At 43.0% G+C, this 19,477-nt stretch overlaps 2 protein-coding genes across 4 annotated transcripts in view; both read right to left on the bottom strand.

Moving 5' to 3' along the window:
- On the bottom strand, positions 1 to 4,763 carry slc25a6 (solute carrier family 25 member 6). Its single transcript, XM_063213617.1, has 4 exons — positions 4,330 to 4,763; positions 3,101 to 3,587; positions 1,549 to 1,689; positions 1 to 702 (listed from the first exon to the last, which is right to left on the bottom strand). Exons 1-4 carry the CDS (start codon positions 4,438 to 4,440, stop codon positions 545 to 547), a joined length of 897 nt encoding a protein of 298 aa, XP_063069687.1. The 5' UTR covers positions 4,441 to 4,763; the 3' UTR covers positions 1 to 544.
- Positions 4,764 to 4,792: 29 nt separating this feature from the next.
- Positions 4,793 to 19,477, bottom strand: part of asmtl (acetylserotonin O-methyltransferase-like) — a 28,365-nt gene continuing 13,680 nt past the window's right edge. For 2 of the 3 annotated variants that reach the window (XM_063213614.1, XM_063213615.1), the window contains exons 11-15: positions 17,289 to 17,473; positions 16,625 to 16,757; positions 13,430 to 13,570; positions 12,033 to 12,155; positions 4,793 to 5,131 (exon numbers count right to left, since the gene is read on the bottom strand). In XM_063213614.1, coding sequence (XP_063069684.1) covers positions 4,917 to 5,131; positions 12,033 to 12,155; positions 13,430 to 13,570; positions 16,625 to 16,757; positions 17,289 to 17,473 — 797 coding nt within the window. In that variant the 3' untranslated portion in view covers positions 4,793 to 4,916. Of the gene's footprint in view, positions 5,132 to 5,530; positions 6,786 to 12,032; positions 12,156 to 13,429; positions 13,571 to 16,624; positions 16,758 to 17,288; positions 17,474 to 19,477 lie in introns of those variants that run through there. The other variant, XM_063213616.1, reaches the window with a different exon arrangement.

Genomic DNA, 19,477 nt, shown 5'->3' with positions numbered 1-19,477 from the left:
AACATATTTTCTTTTATTATTATTTTGGCGGATCATGTTGAGAAGCAAAAATAAATGCAACGCTTTTCCATTATCAGTGCAATCAGACAAACGAACAGACAAACAAAACAGAGATATTACAATAAAATGACCGCTGTGTTTTTTTTTTTAATGTCGAGTACACAGGTAAATAACTGGGACGCTCAGTCAAAGTCCGACAACCTGTCGTCTAGCACTAGAGATAGATTACCCCGGAACATCCCCGGAACATTCTGCGTCAAGAGACGACGACGGAGAGGGGGGGTTGGTCAAAGCTTCGTTTTCTTTTCTTTGTTTTTAAACTTGGTGGTTACAGCTAAAACTCTAACATACCGCACTTGGTCATAGTGATTATACTTTAATATCCCCTCCCTCCCTCCTCCTCCCCTTCCCCATTCAGGCCGAGTGGTCTGGGCAGGCTATGGTTGGCGTGTGTGTGCAGGGAAGGGGGGAGTGGTGTGGTTGGAGGTAGGGAGGGAAGGGGCGGTGGGTCGTTGGTGTATACAGGTATACAGATGAAGCATTTTTACACAACCTTCTTGATCTCGTCGTAGAGGACCAGCACAAATGCCCCACCCATGCCCCTCAATACGTTTGACAGCGCCCCCTTGAAGAAGGCATTGCCCCCCTCATCACGGGCGATCTTCTTCCAGCAGTCCAGGGTGCCGGTGTACATGATGTCAGCTAGTGTGTGTGGGGAGGAGGAGAGGAGGAGAGGAGAGAAGAGGAGAGGAGAGAAGAGAACAAAGAGGGTTCAGCAGAGCCAGAGCAAGAGCCAGGCGACAATAAAGACAACCATTATTATGAGATCGTCACTCAGACAGGCAGAGAGAGAGAGAGAGAGAGAGAGAGAGAGAGAGAGAGAGAGAGAGAGAGAGAGAGAGAGAGAGAGAGAGAGGCAGAGAGAGAGAGCAAAGCAGATAATAAAGGAGGAACAAAGAGAGAGGGAGAGAAAGATGAAGCAGAGGCGGAAAGAAAGACAGGGGCAGTGACAGCCGAGATAGAAAGATAAAGAGAGAAAGAGAGAGAGAGAGAGATGGAGAGATAGAGGATATAGGGAGGGGTAGTATTAGTGAATGAGTGAGTGTGTCTGTCTATTAGGCTTGGCAGGGCATGGGCCACCGCTTCTAAAGGCCTCTTATAGTGAACAGTAGTAGAGCAGTAGGATAGAGGGGCTCAGTAGCGGCCTGTCTACCACAAAAAACAGACGGGCAAAAAATATGAGCTACTTCTATTGAGCTCAATTTGCCTATTTCTACAAGTGTTTGGGCATGTGTGTACATCTGTGTATGTTTCTGCATGTGTGTGTGTGTGTGTGTGTGTGTGTGTGTGTGTGTGTGTGTGTGTGTGTGTGTGTGTGTGTGTGTCTACAAGAGCGGAAAAGGAGAGCAAGACACATGGAAAGAGAGACAGAGAAAACAAGACAGAGTGTTTCAGAAATGTGTGTGTGGAAAAGCAAAAAGCAGACAAATAGAAAAAGAGGTGAGGAGAGATAGAGAAATAACGGGAACACGTGTGCGACTGCATTACCTCCTTTGCGTCCGGACTGCATCATCATGCGACGGCGCACCGTGTCAAAGGGGTAGGAGACGAGACCAGCCACCGCGGTCACAGACTGGGCAATCGCCCAGCTCACCATAATGTGGGTGTTCTTAGGGTCTGGAAGCATACCTGCATGCACAGAAAGGTGAAGCTTTTAACCTAGGGCCATATACAAGGGCATGCACTACAGGTGGGCACAAGGGGGCAGCATTTAGCCACTTGTGAGAGGTGCGCGAGCTTATTGATGATTCAGGGGTGCGTCTCCTAATAACGATGCTTCGTAGCCTTGCGTGCATCGTTTACGAGTGATTCTATGAACGTTCTTAGGTTTTCTACACCTGTTTCCCAAAGAGCATCGCACATGATCGCGCGAGCACAGCCTCTACGGTCGTTCGTAGAGTTGCTCTTAAGGGGCGCTGTCCACATGTGTGGTGCTGAAGTATGTTGTTTGCCCTCGGAGTGAGTCGCCCTGTTATTAGCTCCAAAACCACTTACAAAATACAAGGCATGTGTTAATGTCAAGAGTTATATTTTGTAAGTGTGGGACTAGGCCTAGTGTTGTACCAGGTTGAAACTATTGACAGGAGTTATTGTTGGCGAATTAAATGTACACGAACAATTAAATCCTGCCAGACTTTACACCGGATCAAACAGCACACTGTCTGACGACTGACCGTAGGGCACCTTAAGCATTTTTTTAATGACTGTATAGATTTTGAGACAGGCGTGCCACGGACACCGCGAAAACTGTCATCCTACATTGTGCCCCTCTAAATTGGGGTACATCAATATGTATTATAATACCATATACTATGATGTAAAATAAAGAGCTTTAAATTAACTACAACCTTGACTCAGACATCAGTATACTTTGGATTCCGTTAATCCGTTTTTCTTGGATTTGGCTCTTAAGGGCAATGTGTTTTGGCAGTGAAGGAGTTACATTGGCTTGGCCGTATATATTCTACTGTAGCTCACGGTCTAAATTATTTAAAGCTTAGTTCCAAACAGGTTATTGTTACTCAGCGAAGATGCATGTGCTTACAACCTTATTTATTCTTGTTTCTCTTCTCAGTATGAGAAAGAAAGCACAATCCACACCAACTGTTGTTCCAGTATAACTTGGGCAATACATCTGCAACTGTATTACATTGTATAAAGCCCATTCACCACGACATAGTTCATTGATGAATTGTATAATTGCTCATCACCAGTCCCTTCATCCCTGCTATTTTTGTTGTACTGGAGACTATATACACTTCCATCCTTCACATGTGACCTTGCTGAGGTTTTCTCTGTCTTTTGTGACCAAGAGACACCTGTGCAAGGACATTAAACGGATTGGTGTCCTGAAGAAAAGTGTGCGTAGGCCCTACTTACTTTTTTGGACATTCAACTAATTGCAACTACAATACACTCACTATGTAGGCTACATTTTATAGGTGTCTTCCAAACATTATTTTTAATTGTTGATGTAATGCCAAGAGCAGGTCCCCAAGGGCAGATAGCTAGGACTATATTACTCTGTGTCCTATTTTACCTTTTGCTGTGTCATAGACTCCGAAGTAGGCTGCCCTGTAGATGATGATGCCCTGCACGGACACGCTGAATCCCTGGTACAGGCCCTTGATGCCGTCAGACTTGGAGATCTTAACCAAACAGTCACCCAGGCCGTTGAACTCCCTGGTGGCTCCGGCCTTGCCCACGTCGGCAGCCAAGCGGGTACGGGCAAAGTCCAGCGGGTACACGAAGCAGAGCGAGGTGGCCCCAGCAGCTCCTCCGGACGCCAAGTTACCGGCGAAATAGCGCCAGAACTGTGTGTGCTTGTCTACGCCGCCGAGAAAAATCTTCTTATACTTGTCCTTGAAGGCGAAATTGAGGGCCTGGGTGGGGAAGTAGCGGATGACATTGGCCAGGTTACCGCGCCAGAACGACATGAAGCCTTGCTCTTTGGGGATACGCGTGATACAGTCCACGATACCTTTGTACTGCATGTCGGCGCTGATCTGCTTGCTGGCATGTTGGACCTGAGGGAGGAGAGAGTAAGATAAGGCTTAACAGTATAGTGGGTTACTTCCAGAACAAGGCACGACTCATTTTATTTCTCCCCATTTTACTGGGCCACCTGGAAAGCGTACATCCACAATAGCTAATGGATCATTAGACTTTAACCCAGTAAATCCACCTTGTCTGAGCAAATGTGCTTTTTTCCCCTCTTAACTAGGGACGTGATGAATGCTACACGTGAATTTGCCTGGATAGTTTTGGAGCACAAGACTTTGCAGCAGGATGAAAAGTCAATGCGGATGATCACGTAGGTTGCAGATGTGCAGGCTAGGTATAACATATCGGCCATCCCAAAACGGAATACGCCCTTCACCATTAAATTTGTCAGCCCATAGAACTAGGACATCAAATGTTTTGACATGAACAAAACATCATACAAGCTTTCCACGTCAACACTCTCCGCACTACGTGTGGGCTGCAGCAGGCGCGGCTAATAGCCTATAAGGAGCTCGCCATCATGCGGGCCAGTGCGTCAGGCCTTGGGAGTCAGCATCAGCAACAGCGCACAGATGATGCTAACGGGATGCATGCAGAGGACTTCAATATGGCTGCCCAAGGAGAAATTATGAACAGTGGCTACACGGAAATAACACACAATTTAACAAACAATGCGCCTCGGTGTGGATACAATGTTGTAACACCATGTTTAACCATGTCGACATCATCAATCAAACGCGTTTTTCAGGGACATTGTGTTCTCACCTGCAGTAGCAATTTCACCCTCTCAATGGGAGCAACTGCCGTTTTTGAGATGGCAGCGGCAATTCCGCCGGCTAAAAAGTCCTTTGCGAAAGACTTTGCTGCCTCAGCCATGTTGCCAAAGTAGTTTAGGATGCGGCAAGCCTTGAGAATATAGTTCTGAAAGTAAAGCCGGCAAAGAGCAGGTGATGGGGCGCTGGGATGCAGAGGTCGTTGCGCGCAGACTCAGCTTTCGTCCGACAAAATGGGAGGACACGCGCTTGCGAAGCATCCTCTCAACCATCGCGAGAATGTAGTGACATCAGTCATTCCACTTAAACAGATCGTCATCATAGACGTCCCCAAAGCAATTTTTTTCATTATTCAGCATATTCTGACATCACACAACCACATTGGTAGCCTGCTTATTAAAACAATGCGTGTAACGTTCCTTGTGAACAACAGCAGGTCACCAGCAAGGGATGATTTCCATATGATTTTTGTTTATTCAAATATACATTTTCTTATTACACCATATATTACAATAAAATTACACTTGAACAGTCACATAGGCCTAATTAGAGCTGGTGGTTGTACTGTATTTTGTTTGGTCAACATTTCACACAAAGCATGGCATCTAGGAAGCTCCCTGTGTACTGGACTCTGAGCAGACGAAATCCTGAGGCCAGCAGGATACGCCTGTAGTGTGTGGAGCTCCTCTCTCTGCCCTCGGTCTGCACCAGCATGTTGAGGCACTGCAGCCGGGCTCGGCTCACGTGGGGCTTGCCCTCGTCCACCAACGTCTCTGCCAGTAGGACGTGGCAGCCTGCCATTCGTTCACACACGCAGGCAAAGGCACACAAACAGCACTGTGGTTACTGATGTGCAGGGGTCACAGTCTATTTTGCAGGGTTAATTCAACACGTTGAGGGTCTGTATGTACTGTAACGTGTACAAGACATGTTCAGATACACAAAGACGGCGACAGCGACATACACAGACACACATACGCAGACACATACACAGCAGTGTGGTTACTGATGGGGGGTGGGGGCACACAGTCAATTTCTGCAAGTTTAAATCAACACATGGAGGGTCAGTGTAAATGTATACAAGACATGTTAAGACACAGACACGATTAGAGGAGAAAACCAAACCAAATGCATTATGAGGTTGAGAGCAATACACCAACACTAGTAACATGATGACCAGGAGCACACCAAAGTCTGAGAATTAAAAATATATTTATTTTATCTTTTGTCAGTGATAAATTAGTACAATTATTTACAAATTGTTTACAAAAAGAAAAAAAACAACATGAATCGACATGTAGTGTTTTCAAACAACAACAAAAAACAACAACAATCCATCAACAAGATCGTTGTTAATCACTGGGCTCAGTTAGGGGGACACCAGAGTTGTTTTGCTTGAGTGGTGTGGTAAAGGTAAGCAAAAGAAGGCTCCTCCTCCTCAGCAACATCGTCATCCTCCTTCTCATCTTCTTCATTGCTCATAGATATACAACACTGGATGGTTACTACCCCTGCCTATTGGAATGAACAGTCAATTTGGTCACCGCCACTTTTATACTAGGGCTACCTGAATTAACATCAATTGGCAACAAAGGGATTCGCATATTGTCCCATAGGTGGCGGTAAAACAACATCTTTTTTTGATAGTGTGAAAAACATACGAAACACTAACCAAGACAGCGGCCATAGATGATGAACACTAGACGCCGTGTTGACCACTCCTTTTTGTATTTCAATGAATGGTTGAAGTCAAGGCTGACCTCCACCATTCTTGGCCGTAAATTGCTGCCATCAATCGGTGAAAAGACAATACGCACAATATCCTGTAGGTGGCGGTAACATCTATGAAGAACGTCAGGATACCAGCTGAAGATGGTAGTGCACAGGGGTGGGCCACGGCAAAAGGCTAAACACGGCATCTAGTGCTCATATCTGTGGACAGCGGCCAGTGTTGCCAGATTGGGCGGGTGCTACTTGGGATGAGCGTTGGCGGGCAAAAACAGGAAAAATTGGCCATTTGGCGGTTTTTTAAGCCGTTTTGGGCCCATAGAAGTCAATGTAATTTGTTGAATTTGGGCGGAATTTAGCGCATTTTGGCGGTTTTTGAGAACCTTTTGGGCGGGATTTGGTCAGACACATCTGGCAACACTGACAGCGGCACCCAAGGCTGACCATGCCAACAGGCAGAATGCAACATCTTAGTGTTCTATATCAGTAAGCAGTCTCCTCCTCCTCCTCCTCATCACTCCTTGAGGAAGAGTATGGCGTCTAGCAGGTTGCCGGTGTGCTTGAGCTGGGTCTGGATGAAGCCGTGCTGGCCCAGCAGCAGTGTGTACTGAGAGGCGCTCCGCTGCGACCCCTCTGTCATGCTGAGGGCCTGCAGGAAGGCGCGACTGGGGCCCCGGCGCTCCTCGCCCAGGAGGATCTCGCACACCAGCACTCCGCTGCCTGGAGGAGGGCCAAGAAGGAGGGGAGTGGGGGGCATCACACCATGCATACCGCATTCAATGGCTACATCATGCAACTGTGTGTGTGTGTGTGTGTGTGTGTGTGTGTGTGTGTGTGTGTGTGTGTGTGTGTGTGTGTGTGTGTGTGTGTGTGTGTCTGTGTCTGTGTGTGTAATGCCGGGGACACATACACACGAATTTGGCCAAGCCAAGAGAACTTAACCATTCATTCCTAGAAGGGAAGCGCAGTGCAAAGAAGGCAAGGGAACGGGGCGAAGCAAACCGAAAATATTCGTCCAAGTTTAATATTATGCAAATTATGAGAGAATTTTGACAATCAAATCAGATAAATGTTTCAATTGAGTTGATTTGTTGTCACAACGACCTCATGACCGTTGAGCTGTCAGGATGGAACACTGAATTTCGCCTCTGTTCGCATCGCCTGCATGTGTCCCTGGCGTCAGAGGAACAAAAGAACTATGAAGATACAAAAAGGGAGGCTGTGCGTGTGTGTGTGTGTGTGTGTGTGTGTGTGTGTGTGTGTGTGTGTGTGTGTGTGTGTGTGTGTGTGTGTGTGTCCATTAGTTTAACAGACAACGGTCTACAACCATTCAACCACAACCATGTCAGCATTTCAACACTCCAAATATACTGTACTTCAAGTGACTACGTTTCTGGGAGCCATTCTGAGGCATAATAACGGCTCTGGTAACAATCCACTTTTGGAAGATGCAAGTGCTTGTGTGGTGGCCATTACGTGTCAGATATGGTGGCCCAGATATGTCAAACAAAATAACAACACTTCTCGCCTTTCCCCAAAAAGAAAATTGCATTTTGATAGACACAATGACGTGGAAACCTGGAAACAAACTCATGGCTTGAGACATTTTTCACAGCGCAAGCAAACATTTCCCACATTCACAGTGACATTTCATGGCAAGGATGGGTGCCATTAACAGTGAGTGCTATTTGCTAACCCTGTGTGTATCAGTCAAAGGGCTGTGATAAAGAAAAGATGAGGAGCCTTTTTTATGCCTGTGATGGAAGAGCTTTGTGGCATGGATCCCACAGGGGTCACATATCATGTAAATGTGCTTGGTTCTTCTGTGCCAAGCCATGTATAACCAACAAATAGGCCACAACTCACTATAATTCTCCTCTCATGTTATGAATTGTAGGGTAGTCAGGGTGGTTGTGAGTGACACTTGATACTACATATGGTTGGTACTTGGTAGCCCTAATTTCAAAGAAAACCAACCAATGAATAAGAATCAACGTATGTGCTTGCTGTGTGATATACACTGTATACTTAGTCCCGCCACACTGTTAAAGCAATACTATGTAAAAGTTACAGAACCCATGCACAGCTTCTAGGTGCTGGTAAATGCTGGACTGTTTAATAACTCAAAATAACTTTTGGTGGGCTTTATTATGAGCCATTGTATAAGTCAGGCTAATCTGAAACTTGTCAACCCACGGATGCCGCAGATGATGTTCAAATCAACTTGCTTGTGTGGGATTTTGAAAAGTGGAAAACTATTCAGACTCACACTATCGCCTGACATTTGTTATTTCATCTTGTTCAACTGGCTGCTAAATCCTGCATAAATCTGAGGAGTGCCAATTCTCTTAATGTGTTTGTGACTTTCACATAGAGACCACTATGGTGGAAGTGAAATCATTCCTTCATCCTGTAATGAGTCACTCAACGAATTACTGACTTACTAAGATGACTCATCAACCTTGACAATACCCCATAGTTTTTAATATCATTTAGACATCCAAAAACAAGCTGTTCATTTTTAATTGTTGAAAATTAGAAAGCTACAACATGATCATGTCTGTTTTTAGAATGCCTTGGAAGACAGCCCACATGATCTCATTGTAAAACCCAGGGTCACCTTGGTGTAAGGGTTGGCGATATGGCAAACGTGTAATTACATCAATTTTTTAAACATACAAAATTTGATTTAATTTTTTTTTCACGATCGTCCATCAAAAAAACCTTTCTGATGAATGAAACAGATTTGCATGTGTAAATATTGTAAAAAAAACCACTAAATTCAGTCAAAACATTAAATGAAGACAACACTAAGCAAGAAAACCTCACTCTGATGAAGTAAAAATATTATACATAACATTATTCACCAAAATGTGATTATTTTAGCCAAGATTATGCAACAATATGTTTAAAGGGTTTATGAAACGAAAACAAAGTAAAGGAATTTGACCATTTCCAGGACATATTCTGAAAGTTCTACGCCTTGTGAATAAAATGGGATATTGTCTGGGTGCTATTTTGTCCTGAAAGTCATGTTAACCAAAAAGTGTTATGCTTACTTTTTTTGGTGACATGCAAATTTTATGCAAATGATATGCGTGACATAGAAGGGGAGAGTTCACCTCATTCCACCTTGTTCAGATCAATGGCGGCTAGTACCAAAACAAAGCGCAGTGTCAAGCAGTGTGTTGCTGGAGGGCCGAACGGTGCCAGCTGCAAAAATGGCTACTTGACAGAAGGAATATCTTTGCACAAGTTCCCTTCTGTGAAGAATGATAGAACTGTGGCCGACAAGGAGAAGGCTAAAACAAGCTAGGGCTCTGTGGATCCAATGTGTGGTTTTGAAGCAAGCTTCACCACAAATGTGGAGATCGTGGGCATGGTTGGACTGAAGGGAATGCTATTGCCTCAAGCAGTTCCAACAATTGACATCGCTGGCGTGCAGACTGAAACTGCCCCTGTAACTGCTCGGGCACGAAGACAGGTGAGTGCACTGCTTTGCTTTAGGCTACTCGTTTTACCTTGTCCATCTGCTTTGTATGTTGTTTTCAGGAAAGGGTAATGCACATTACATGCCAAACCGATGCGAATGCTCTCGGAATATGCACTTTTTGTTGATTGCCATTCAACTGGTCAATAAATTGGTTTTGGGAGGATATCCGCGCATCAGCGTGGTGCTCTCGGTCGAGGACAGCCAACTCACAGACTGGGCTACTGCTTAGCGAATAAACGGAGATGCACATAGCGTAGGCCTTGATTGTAGCGTTGATTGTTTGTTTTTAGTATTGTGGTGCACGTGTGGCTGACGTTTGGACACACCTCGTCCTCAGAGTCAGGCTGAGGGACACGCGACGCCTGTGACTTTGAGCACAAAAAATAATAATAATGATAAACGCTAAAAATATGCTGAGGACTCAGGCTATCTAGGGTATTTTTCCAACAGCCTAATACCTCCGTTTTTTCTCTAGTTGATGATATTTTTGCATGTAGCCTACATGCATTTCAATCACACTATATCGCGCAATTGAATCAAAATGCCCCCCATTTGTCAACAAACACACACGCCATGTCATCTTTGGGTCATGGCAAAGCGCCCTTAGCAACCGTAACCATAAACAAAACGAACTGTCAGGCTATGTCAACAATCGTCACTTCGCCTGTCAGACATGTCACTTTCTGCATATGTATCAGTGCCTCTGAAATAGATTTGTGCTGCTGTTTTTTTTTCTCATGAGGTTGGATGTGTGGTTTTTCGACACGCTGATGTTTGTATCAGAATTTTGGTTCCTTTATAAGATGTGGGTCCATCAAATGTGTGTTGTTTTCTCAGATCGCCATACTAGCAAACCAGGGACTCTCCTCTTTGATGTCACAGCCCAGCTCATTAGTCACACCAAATTTCACAGAATTCACACTTTGAGTTGCCATTTTCACAAGTTCCTCCGGGATGATTGGATTCAAAGTCTCATCGATGCTATCAGAAAAAACAAGTCTTTAATGGGAATGACCGTTTGTTTTCGTTTCATAAACACTTTAACCCTATCGCGCCGGATGCATCATCTATGATGCATCAAATTCAAAGCCCTCTCCACGCTGACACAAAAAAAAATCCATCTCAAAAACATCCTGCGTGTCATTTCCAAACGTCCTGCAGTACACGGAAACCGCCACAAGAGAGCAGCGATCAACAACAAGTTGATTACAGCTCGGCGAAAAATGCAAAAATGGAGTAGAAGCGGTTTCCCTGACCGACGCTGAGATATCGTCAAATTGCAAAAGGTTTGTGTACATATTTCCGAAATATAACTCTACATCCTTTAATTTGAACACTTGCTTTGTGCAATTAATCAAGGAAGAGTTTATATTTTTACACCGTATTGCAGAGAGATCGTGCTAAAACTGATGAAACATATAAGCACCATCCGGCGGTGGCAGGAAGTCAGCCATCAATGCATTTGCTCCATAGGGAAACTTACAAAGCATACCACGACGATCGTTTAACAAAACACACAAGTTGTTTTACTTCAAGACAAAGATATTGCCTTAAGAAACAGGTTTTACTTGCAATTTTGAAAATGTAATGCAAAATGTTGAAATTATGATCTCGTAAAAAATGCATTGAAGTGAATGGAGAAATGGTCCAATTGTAGTAATGGACCCATATATTCAAATTACACATCAAAAATGAATAATGATCTATATTACACTCATAAATAGGTTGTTAAGCATTCGATCAGCTATGTTTTTACATAGATTTTTAAAAAATACCCAACCAGGCTGTGGGAAATGTAAAATATGGTCCTGCTAAAACAAGGATAGGCTTAAAAAAATGGCAGGATCTCACTAAATATTTAAAGATAATCCTCAAATTAAATTGTCTGACAACTTTTTTAAATTAAAAAAAAGTTGTAAATGCATTAAAAGTCATTTTTCAATGGTCATGAAATTGGAATTTTCATTCATTTAAAACCTGATGCATCATATATGATGCATTAAATATCTCCATGACCTTAACAAAATTTTTTTTTTTTTTTTTACATTTCTTATAAGGGACCAATATTGAAGCAAATTCCAAAAAAAATAAATTTTCTCTCATTGCTTTCATGGTTCAGGTTTCACAGGGTTAACCTCAAACCTAATTTTACCTTCAACTTTGATAATTCCCACTTATACCTGTTAATTCAGGAATAAAATCATGTTAATTCCCTTCCCGAAAATGCCCAAGTATTCCCATGGATAGTTTCCACCTCTGGGAATTCCCAGAATTTTGGAACCCTCGACGTGACCATGTCAAGTTGAGAGGGGAAAAAAAAAATCAGTTTCGCATCTATTATGCGTGACTTCACTAAGTAGCTGATCCTCATCCTGAGAGATCCTGAGACCTCATTGCAATACGTTGGATCCATTTTTATTCGCTGAATACAAAACCAATATGTATACTGTTCACCATGCACAATGCAGCCTTACCTGTAGCACACTCCTTAGATAGCTTGTCTAGCAGCAGGTGGACTTTCTCAAGGGACCAGTCGTGGAGAATTCTTGCAAAAATGTACAGTTCTGCCTTGGGCAATGGGTCTTTAAAGAAGTCCCCTGTGGAAGTATAAGTGGAAAGAAACACATGAAATATACAAGACATACAAGGCTTTTTTTCATGGAGCACGGAGCCTCTTCAGAAGCATGTCATCTTTTCCACTAGAGGGTGATGTGCCCACACTGACTGAAATTATGAGTACCCCTTTAGACATCCTGTGCTGTGATGCAAGACTTTAGTGCCTTTCAACATGATGATCAAACTAAAATAGACATGATGACAGTCAATCAATAAGAAAGCATAAGGGAGAATTAAGCTATTCATATGATACTGATAATGTACTGCCTATGTGAAAGCAGTCAAACCGGCACACATTTTTGTGATTTAAAAAATGTCATGTTCATTTTTGTGATTCATCAATAGCAATAAAATACAGTATTTCATCACCTACTCAAGAAATTGGAGACCATTGTGGCAAGTAAGTATTAAATAAACTCCAAAACTTTAAATTAACCAAGCAAGCATTCATAAATGACAAGTGAATGCTTCACAATTTCACAGACCTATAATTACATTCTGTATGTAGGCAATATACATAATATTCCCTTACTTACAACAAAATCAACACACTGTTGTCTACATTCATAAAATATGTTTTGAACATAAAATGAAAATGTTAGTGGGTCAGAGGTTACTGCAGAACAGGGTAGGCGAAAGGGTTAAAGGAAGAAAAAGTTCAAGCAAGTGCAAGTTCTTGTAAGGGGAAGGGGGGGAGGATCACACCTTGGCCACTTTAACCAGCTGAATTGAATGAAAGGAAACTTGTTGTTTGTTGCCTTGGAAATGGTGGGCATGTTGGAAACATTGATGTTAATTGTAAGAATCCTGACTCTTCTCAGAACAGTAACATTGACCGTTTGGTTCTAAAGGTGCAATGTGTAACATTTTTTAGTAGTTTATTTCCAGACTGCATGCTGCCCATTCACAAATGTTACTTTTTTATGAATACTTACCACTACCATCAAATCCTAAGCATTCATTATGACAGGGAAAATTGCACTTTTCATACATACCATGTCCGCATTTAGAATTTTCCAGAAATTAAATATTATATATAATATTATTAATATTAACAAGTAAATATTACAAACACACATGAATCATGAAAATATCAAATTTGCCAAAAGGCAGCACATTTTCAATGAGCAACATAGCAATACCTATTCTGGCCACCATCCTACAGTACACAGTGCACCTTTAAGAAACAGCTTGTCATTCACAACTTGTAATCGATAACTCGATTCACAATGTTAACTTGCGGTGTGAAACTTACCAGCAACAAATGCTACTCTGTCGTTTGGTTCTTTGGGTTGGAAGCGACTGCACATGGTGATGACTTGTGGCAAGTCCAAGACTGTTATAGACATTTCGGGATAAACTTGGGCAAACTCATAGGCCATTGCCCCGGTGCATCCTGTATTGGGAGGTAGAAAAGAAGGGAAGAATTTGAAGAATATTTATTAACCCCTTTGTGCAGAGCCTGTTATAACTCTACTGCCACCAAATTTGTACAGACCAACTCTTAATCTGTTACTTAAAGAGGCCATGCCATTTTTTTAAACCTTCTTGCATGAGTATGTGTTATATCAGTTCATAATATGTTTTCTTGGTCGTGTTAATGTGAAAGATTTTTTTTATTTCATTTGATTGTTGTAGTTTATGAAAATATGAAAGCGGCTAAGCCTGACCAATTGAAAAAACAGGGCAGGCTCTCTGTTATACTGTAGCAATGTTATTATGATGTAGTTGAATGTTTCCTGCAAAGAGTGAACAGGCCCATCTGCACAATGAGGGTACAATGATGAATATGAATCAGCTATTAAAACATGTAAAGGGCCAACTGCCAACTGAAACCACACCAACTGAAAATAAGACACAAAGATTATCTGGTGCAAACAAACGAATGTGTGGGACCGCTGATGTAAGACTGCTCTCAAGCCACAGCAGGACAAAAAGAGAAGAGGGAAGACTACATCAGCCTAAAAGTTGTGAAAGCTATGACCGACGTTGCAGTGCCTTCCGCTAGATCAGAAAACTGAAAGTCCAGGTACAATGCGAGAGTTGAAAAGAATGAATAAACTGGGCCTTGAAAGTACAGAGTAATAAAGTTGAAAAAAAAAGTTTTAGGTGAATGTATACCCTTCTGTGTAGCATACATTTATGCACATTTATGACAGTCCCCCGCCCCCATAGATTTGCCTAATTTCTTGAAACCATGATGGCATTCTCGAAATAACATAGGTAAATCCCCAAACCAACAGAATAGTGTGCACAATTGTCAAACGTAGTCATCAACATGCTAATTCATTGAATTGTACATTGTACATGCATCACAGTGATGGGTAGTCGGCTGAAATCGGAACATGACAAGTTGGTCAAATATAAAAAAATTCTACGTACACTGCAGTTTCTCTTTCTTACACAATGGCAAAGGGACAATTCAATTTGGATGCTCTGATCGTTTTGGAAGAGATATTGGCTTTTGCAGGTGATTCACGTAGCTGTGCTAAACAATAAAGGTTATTTTGACAAATGGTACAAACAATTTATATAGGAATTGGTTTTGGTTTTGACACATACAGTGCCCTCCATAATTATTGGCACCCCTGGTTGAGATGTGTTAAAAGCCTTAAAATAAATTCAGTGTTTATTGCAGAAGAATACTGTCACACTGAAAATTGTAGGAAAATGTAGCCTTCAACTCAAATGAATTGTAAGAAAATAAAAAATCCCTGACTAAAAAATAATTATTTTTCATTAAATCACCTGTTCCACAATTATTGGCACCCTTAACAATTCCCAGGAAATAAATATAATTGAAGCATTTCTGTCATTTCTACAGTAGTTTACAAAGTTTACCAGAGTATGTAGGAACATTTAATTAGTAATTCATCACTTCCTGTTTCCCTGGGGTATAAATATGACGTGACACCGAGGCCATTTCTCTTATCCACTCTTAAACATGGGAAAGACAAAGGAACACAGCATACAAGTGAGGCAGATGTGCGTCGACCTTCACAGGTCAGGCAGAGGCTACAAGAAGATTGCCACTCAACTGCAGCTGCCCATATCCACTGTGAGAGGAATAATTAAGAAGTTCAAAACAACTGGAACAGTGGTAAACAAGCCTGGACGAGGACCCAAGTTTATTTTGCCACCACGCACAGTGAGGAGGATGGTAAGAGAAATCAAAAGATCTCCAAAGCTCACTGTTACAGAATTACACCAAATGGTAGCATCCTGGGGTCACAAAGTCTCCACATCAACCATCAGGCGCTGTCTACACGCCAACAAGCTGTTTGGGAGGCATGCACGGAGAAAACCTTTCCTCACTCACAATCATAAACGCAAGCGTCTGGAGTTCGCCAAGCGGTATTGGGGCTTCAACTGGGACCGTGTGCTTTGGTCAGATGAGACCAAGATTGAGCTTTTTGGCAACAAACACTCTAAGTGGGTCTGGCGTACCACGAAAGATGCGCATGCTGAAAAGCACCTCATACCCACTGTGAAGTATGGGGGTGGGTCAGTGATGCTGTGGGGCTGTTTCGCTTCCAAAGGCCCTGGGAACCTTGTTAGGGTGCATGGCATCATGAATGCTTTGAAATACCAGGACATTTTAAATCAAAATCTGTTGCCCACTGCCCGACAGCTGAAGCTGGGTCGTCACTGGGTCTTTCAGCAAGACAATGACCCTAAACATATGGCCAAATCTACACAGAAATGGTTCACCAGACACAAAATCAAGCTCCTCCCATGGCCATCTCAGTCCCCTGACCTCAACCCCATTGAGAACCTGTGGGGTGAGCTGAAGAGGAGAGTACAGAGGAGAGGACCCAGGTCTCTGGATGATTTAGAGAGATTCTGCAAAGAGGAATGGCTGAAGATCCCTCTTTCTGTCTTTTCCCATCTTGTGAAACATTATAGGAGAAGATTAGGTGCTGTTTTGTTGGCAAAAGGGGGTTGTACAAAATATTAACACCAGGGGTGCTAATAATTGTGACACACATTATTTGATGTCAAATAATTATTTCTTTATGTGGGATTTTTTTCCCCACTGAATAAATGCACTTGTATTGAAGGTTGGATTTTTCTCTTTTTTTCCATTAAGGTCCCATATTATTTAGAAAAAAACTAAAATATTTGGAAGCTAAAAAACACATCTCAACCAGGGGTGCCAATAATTATGGAGGGCACTGTAAATAAGACGTTTTTGGGAAACATTATATTTTGCCAGTGATCTGAAATGTTGTGCAGAGCTGCAGTCTGTTTTAACTTGGTACTCACGCAAATGTTGTTCACGAAGTTGGGCGGAAACGAGGGTCTGCGTGAGAACCAGGATAAGTCTGTTTTGCTCAATTATCTTTTAATTAGGAGAATGTCACATTGGTTTCAAGAAACGTGCCAAACCAATGGAGAAAAGCTGCAATCCCTGGCATTTAACAATGTCACAAATGTCATAAAAGAATACCTCCAACATCGCACGCCGTTTTAAACATGGAGAGATCAAACGCCGTGGCCAAGTCTTTGGCAGTGACTTTTGCGATACTGTGCATGGCATTCATAAACCTCAACTTCACTTCCTCTTTCTTGAAGACCGAATCCTAAGGAACAGGAGCAAAACACAGAACAAACAATAAGGTCAACACCACTGACCGCATTCAAAGGGTGAGAAAAAAAGATGTACTATATATATACTCTTCCCCATCAGGGATTGGTCATACAAATTACTACTACTATTACACGGTTTTATGGCTTTGCTGTTATTAAATTAGCAAACAAGGATTTTTCATGGCATGTGTGTGTCATGCCTATGCCTACATACTGTTCAATATCCCAACATTATGTCATGTCATCATGTGACATAACAGCCCACCTGGAGCAAGTCCTCAGACTTCGTCCCAAGTCAATAGCATGTGTGTGTCTATGTATGTCAATGACAAAGTAATGTCGCGTCATGTGACGCCACAGCCCAATTGGAATAGGTCCTCGAACTTCTTCCCAAGTCAATGGCGGTTATGTGCGAGTGCATGTGTATGTGTGACATTCATTGTGCGTGGATTCAGTGTCAATGGCAAAGTCATGTCATATCGTGTGGCGTTAAGTCAAGCTACGTTGGCTGCTGCCTGGCGCACCTGGAACAGGTCCACGGACTTCTTCCCGAAGGCTCGCTCGTACTGGTTGGCGCCCTCTCGCACGGCCGACTCCAGATGGGTGAAGAGGGGCCACACCAGCTCGTTGCAGTGCAGCACGTAGCCGTGCAGGGACAGCGGCCCGCCCGCCACCAGGAACCGACTGGCCTCCTCTGTGTTGCTGTACACTGCACACCCACACAACACGCAACACACAACAACACACCCACAACAATGACACATCACATCACACGGCTCGATCACAGAGGTCAGCACGGGACATGGCCAGATAACACAAGTGGAGGACAAGTGCAGGCAATACCAGAAACACATTCACTCAACGTGACACCAAATGACACATCACACGGCTCGATAACAGAGGTCAGCACAGGGCAAGATTACACACAAGATGGATGGATGGATGGATGGATGGATGGATGGATGGATGGATGGATGGATGGATGGATGGATGGATGGATGGATGGATGGATGGATGGATGGATGGATGGATGGATGGATGGATGGATGGATGGATGGATGGATGGATGGATGGATGGATGGATGAATGGATAGATGACAAGTGCAGCCAATACCAAAAACACACTCCCTCACATGGCAACCATGACCCATCACACATGGCAGAGCTGAGCACAGGGGATGACCAGATAACACAAAAGGAGAACAAGTGCAGACAATACCGGAAACACATTCACTGAACATGTCAACACATCAGACACGACATGATCACAGAGGTCAGTATGGGACACAAGACCAGACATACGGATAGATGGGTGGCCTTCCCTAGAAAGGTCAATATGGGACAAGGTGCAGGCACACGCACACACACTCAGCATTGCACGGTCAGCATGACACAATATGGAGGCCAATTGATTGACATGAACATACACACGCAAAAGCAGGGTCAATGTGGGGAGAATAAAGACACGTACTGTATGCAAGCACGCACGGACACACACACGCACACGGGTCAAAGACGTGCAAAATGGCATTGTCATTCAGTGTAACGGATACCTTCTGCTGACTGTAACTGTAAAAAACATCTTTTCAACTCTTTTTATTTTATTTTTTTTTCCAGTGAATTCGTGAAAGCCTAGGCTGTCATCCATTCACTTGAAACAATTTTAAAATTCGTGTTTTTTTTACCGTTACAGTCAGCAGAAGGTATCCATTACACTGAATGACAATGCCATTTTGCACGTCTTTGACCCACACACACACACAAGACAAGGTGGAGGACAGTGTACACATGAACATGAAAGCATACAAACATGTGCTGCAGCAAAGTAGGCCAGACTAGTGAGGTTAGGTATGGGGTATATGAGGCAAGCCACTGGTGTGCCTTGAGCTGCAGTACAGTACATGCAACAGTGATTTCTCGCTTTTCACATCCTGCCAAAGACTGACTAAGACGAAGATGCTTGCTGACTGATGCTTTTGAAATGTTTAGGGTGGGTGGGTTTCATATACCTACATATACACAGAGAGAAAATGAGTGTGAAAAAGCTTCCTCTTGCAGAACATAGGAACATGTTTCTGAGCTTTACAATCTGTGGCAAAAGGTCAATGTATGTACCCATCATCTAAACATGTTTTAAAAGAACTGTACATAGCTCTAAATTCTAGCCTACTGTTTCTCAACGGGGGCTCTACAGCCCCCTACGCAACGTTATTTTTTTGTACAAAGGGGATCGTTAGCAGGTTTATGATGAGGTCAAGGGGGCGTTGGGAGGCTTGCGGTGAGGACAAAAGGGTGTTTGTTCATAAAGGGTTGAGAACCACTGTTCTGGTAGGAGAAAAAAATGAATATACCGTTCATTACACTTGAATTTTAATTGTAATGGACGGTGTGCAGGAGTGTGTACTACTTTGAATAAACATGGGTTACAAACAACGTAACAGTTGGATTTGAGGTGTGCAGAAGTGTCCTATTAGCTGGGTTTCTTAGCGTCCAAAAAGGGCCTAATCGTTACGCGCTGGATAGAAGCACCAAAATCGGTGTAGACCTTCCTTAGGGTGTTCTCCATCATTTCAGAAGGGGTGCCCCAAATTTCAATGTCATTAAGGTCATTTTTATGGGGTAAATCCAAGATGGCTGCCCAAAACCAGCCAATAGTAGTAAAATGCTGTACTGCCTGGACATAATGGTGTTATGGGCCAATCCACCTATTTGT

Source organism: Engraulis encrasicolus, chromosome 13 (assembly GCF_034702125.1).
Source record: "Engraulis encrasicolus isolate BLACKSEA-1 chromosome 13, IST_EnEncr_1.0, whole genome shotgun sequence".
NCBI classification, from domain to species: domain Eukaryota; kingdom Metazoa; phylum Chordata; class Actinopteri; order Clupeiformes; family Engraulidae; genus Engraulis; species Engraulis encrasicolus.
This window is presented reverse-complemented; position numbering and strand designations above follow the sequence as displayed.

What these genes read in the sequence shown, in the direction of transcription:
- slc25a6 (XM_063213617.1), bottom strand. Translation starts at nt 4,440, where the DNA reads ATGGCTGAGGCAGCAAAGTCTTTCGCAAAGGACTTTTTAGCCGGCGGA. An exon ending in AGTCTATGACACAGCAAAAG is followed by an intron (nt 1,690 to 3,100) that starts GTAAAATAGGAC and finishes CTGTGCATGCAG; the next exon opens with GTATGCTTCCAGACCCTAAG. An exon ending in GCAGTCCGGACGCAAAGGAG is followed by an intron (nt 703 to 1,548) that starts GTAATGCAGTCG and finishes CACACACACTAG; the next exon opens with CTGACATCATGTACACCGGC.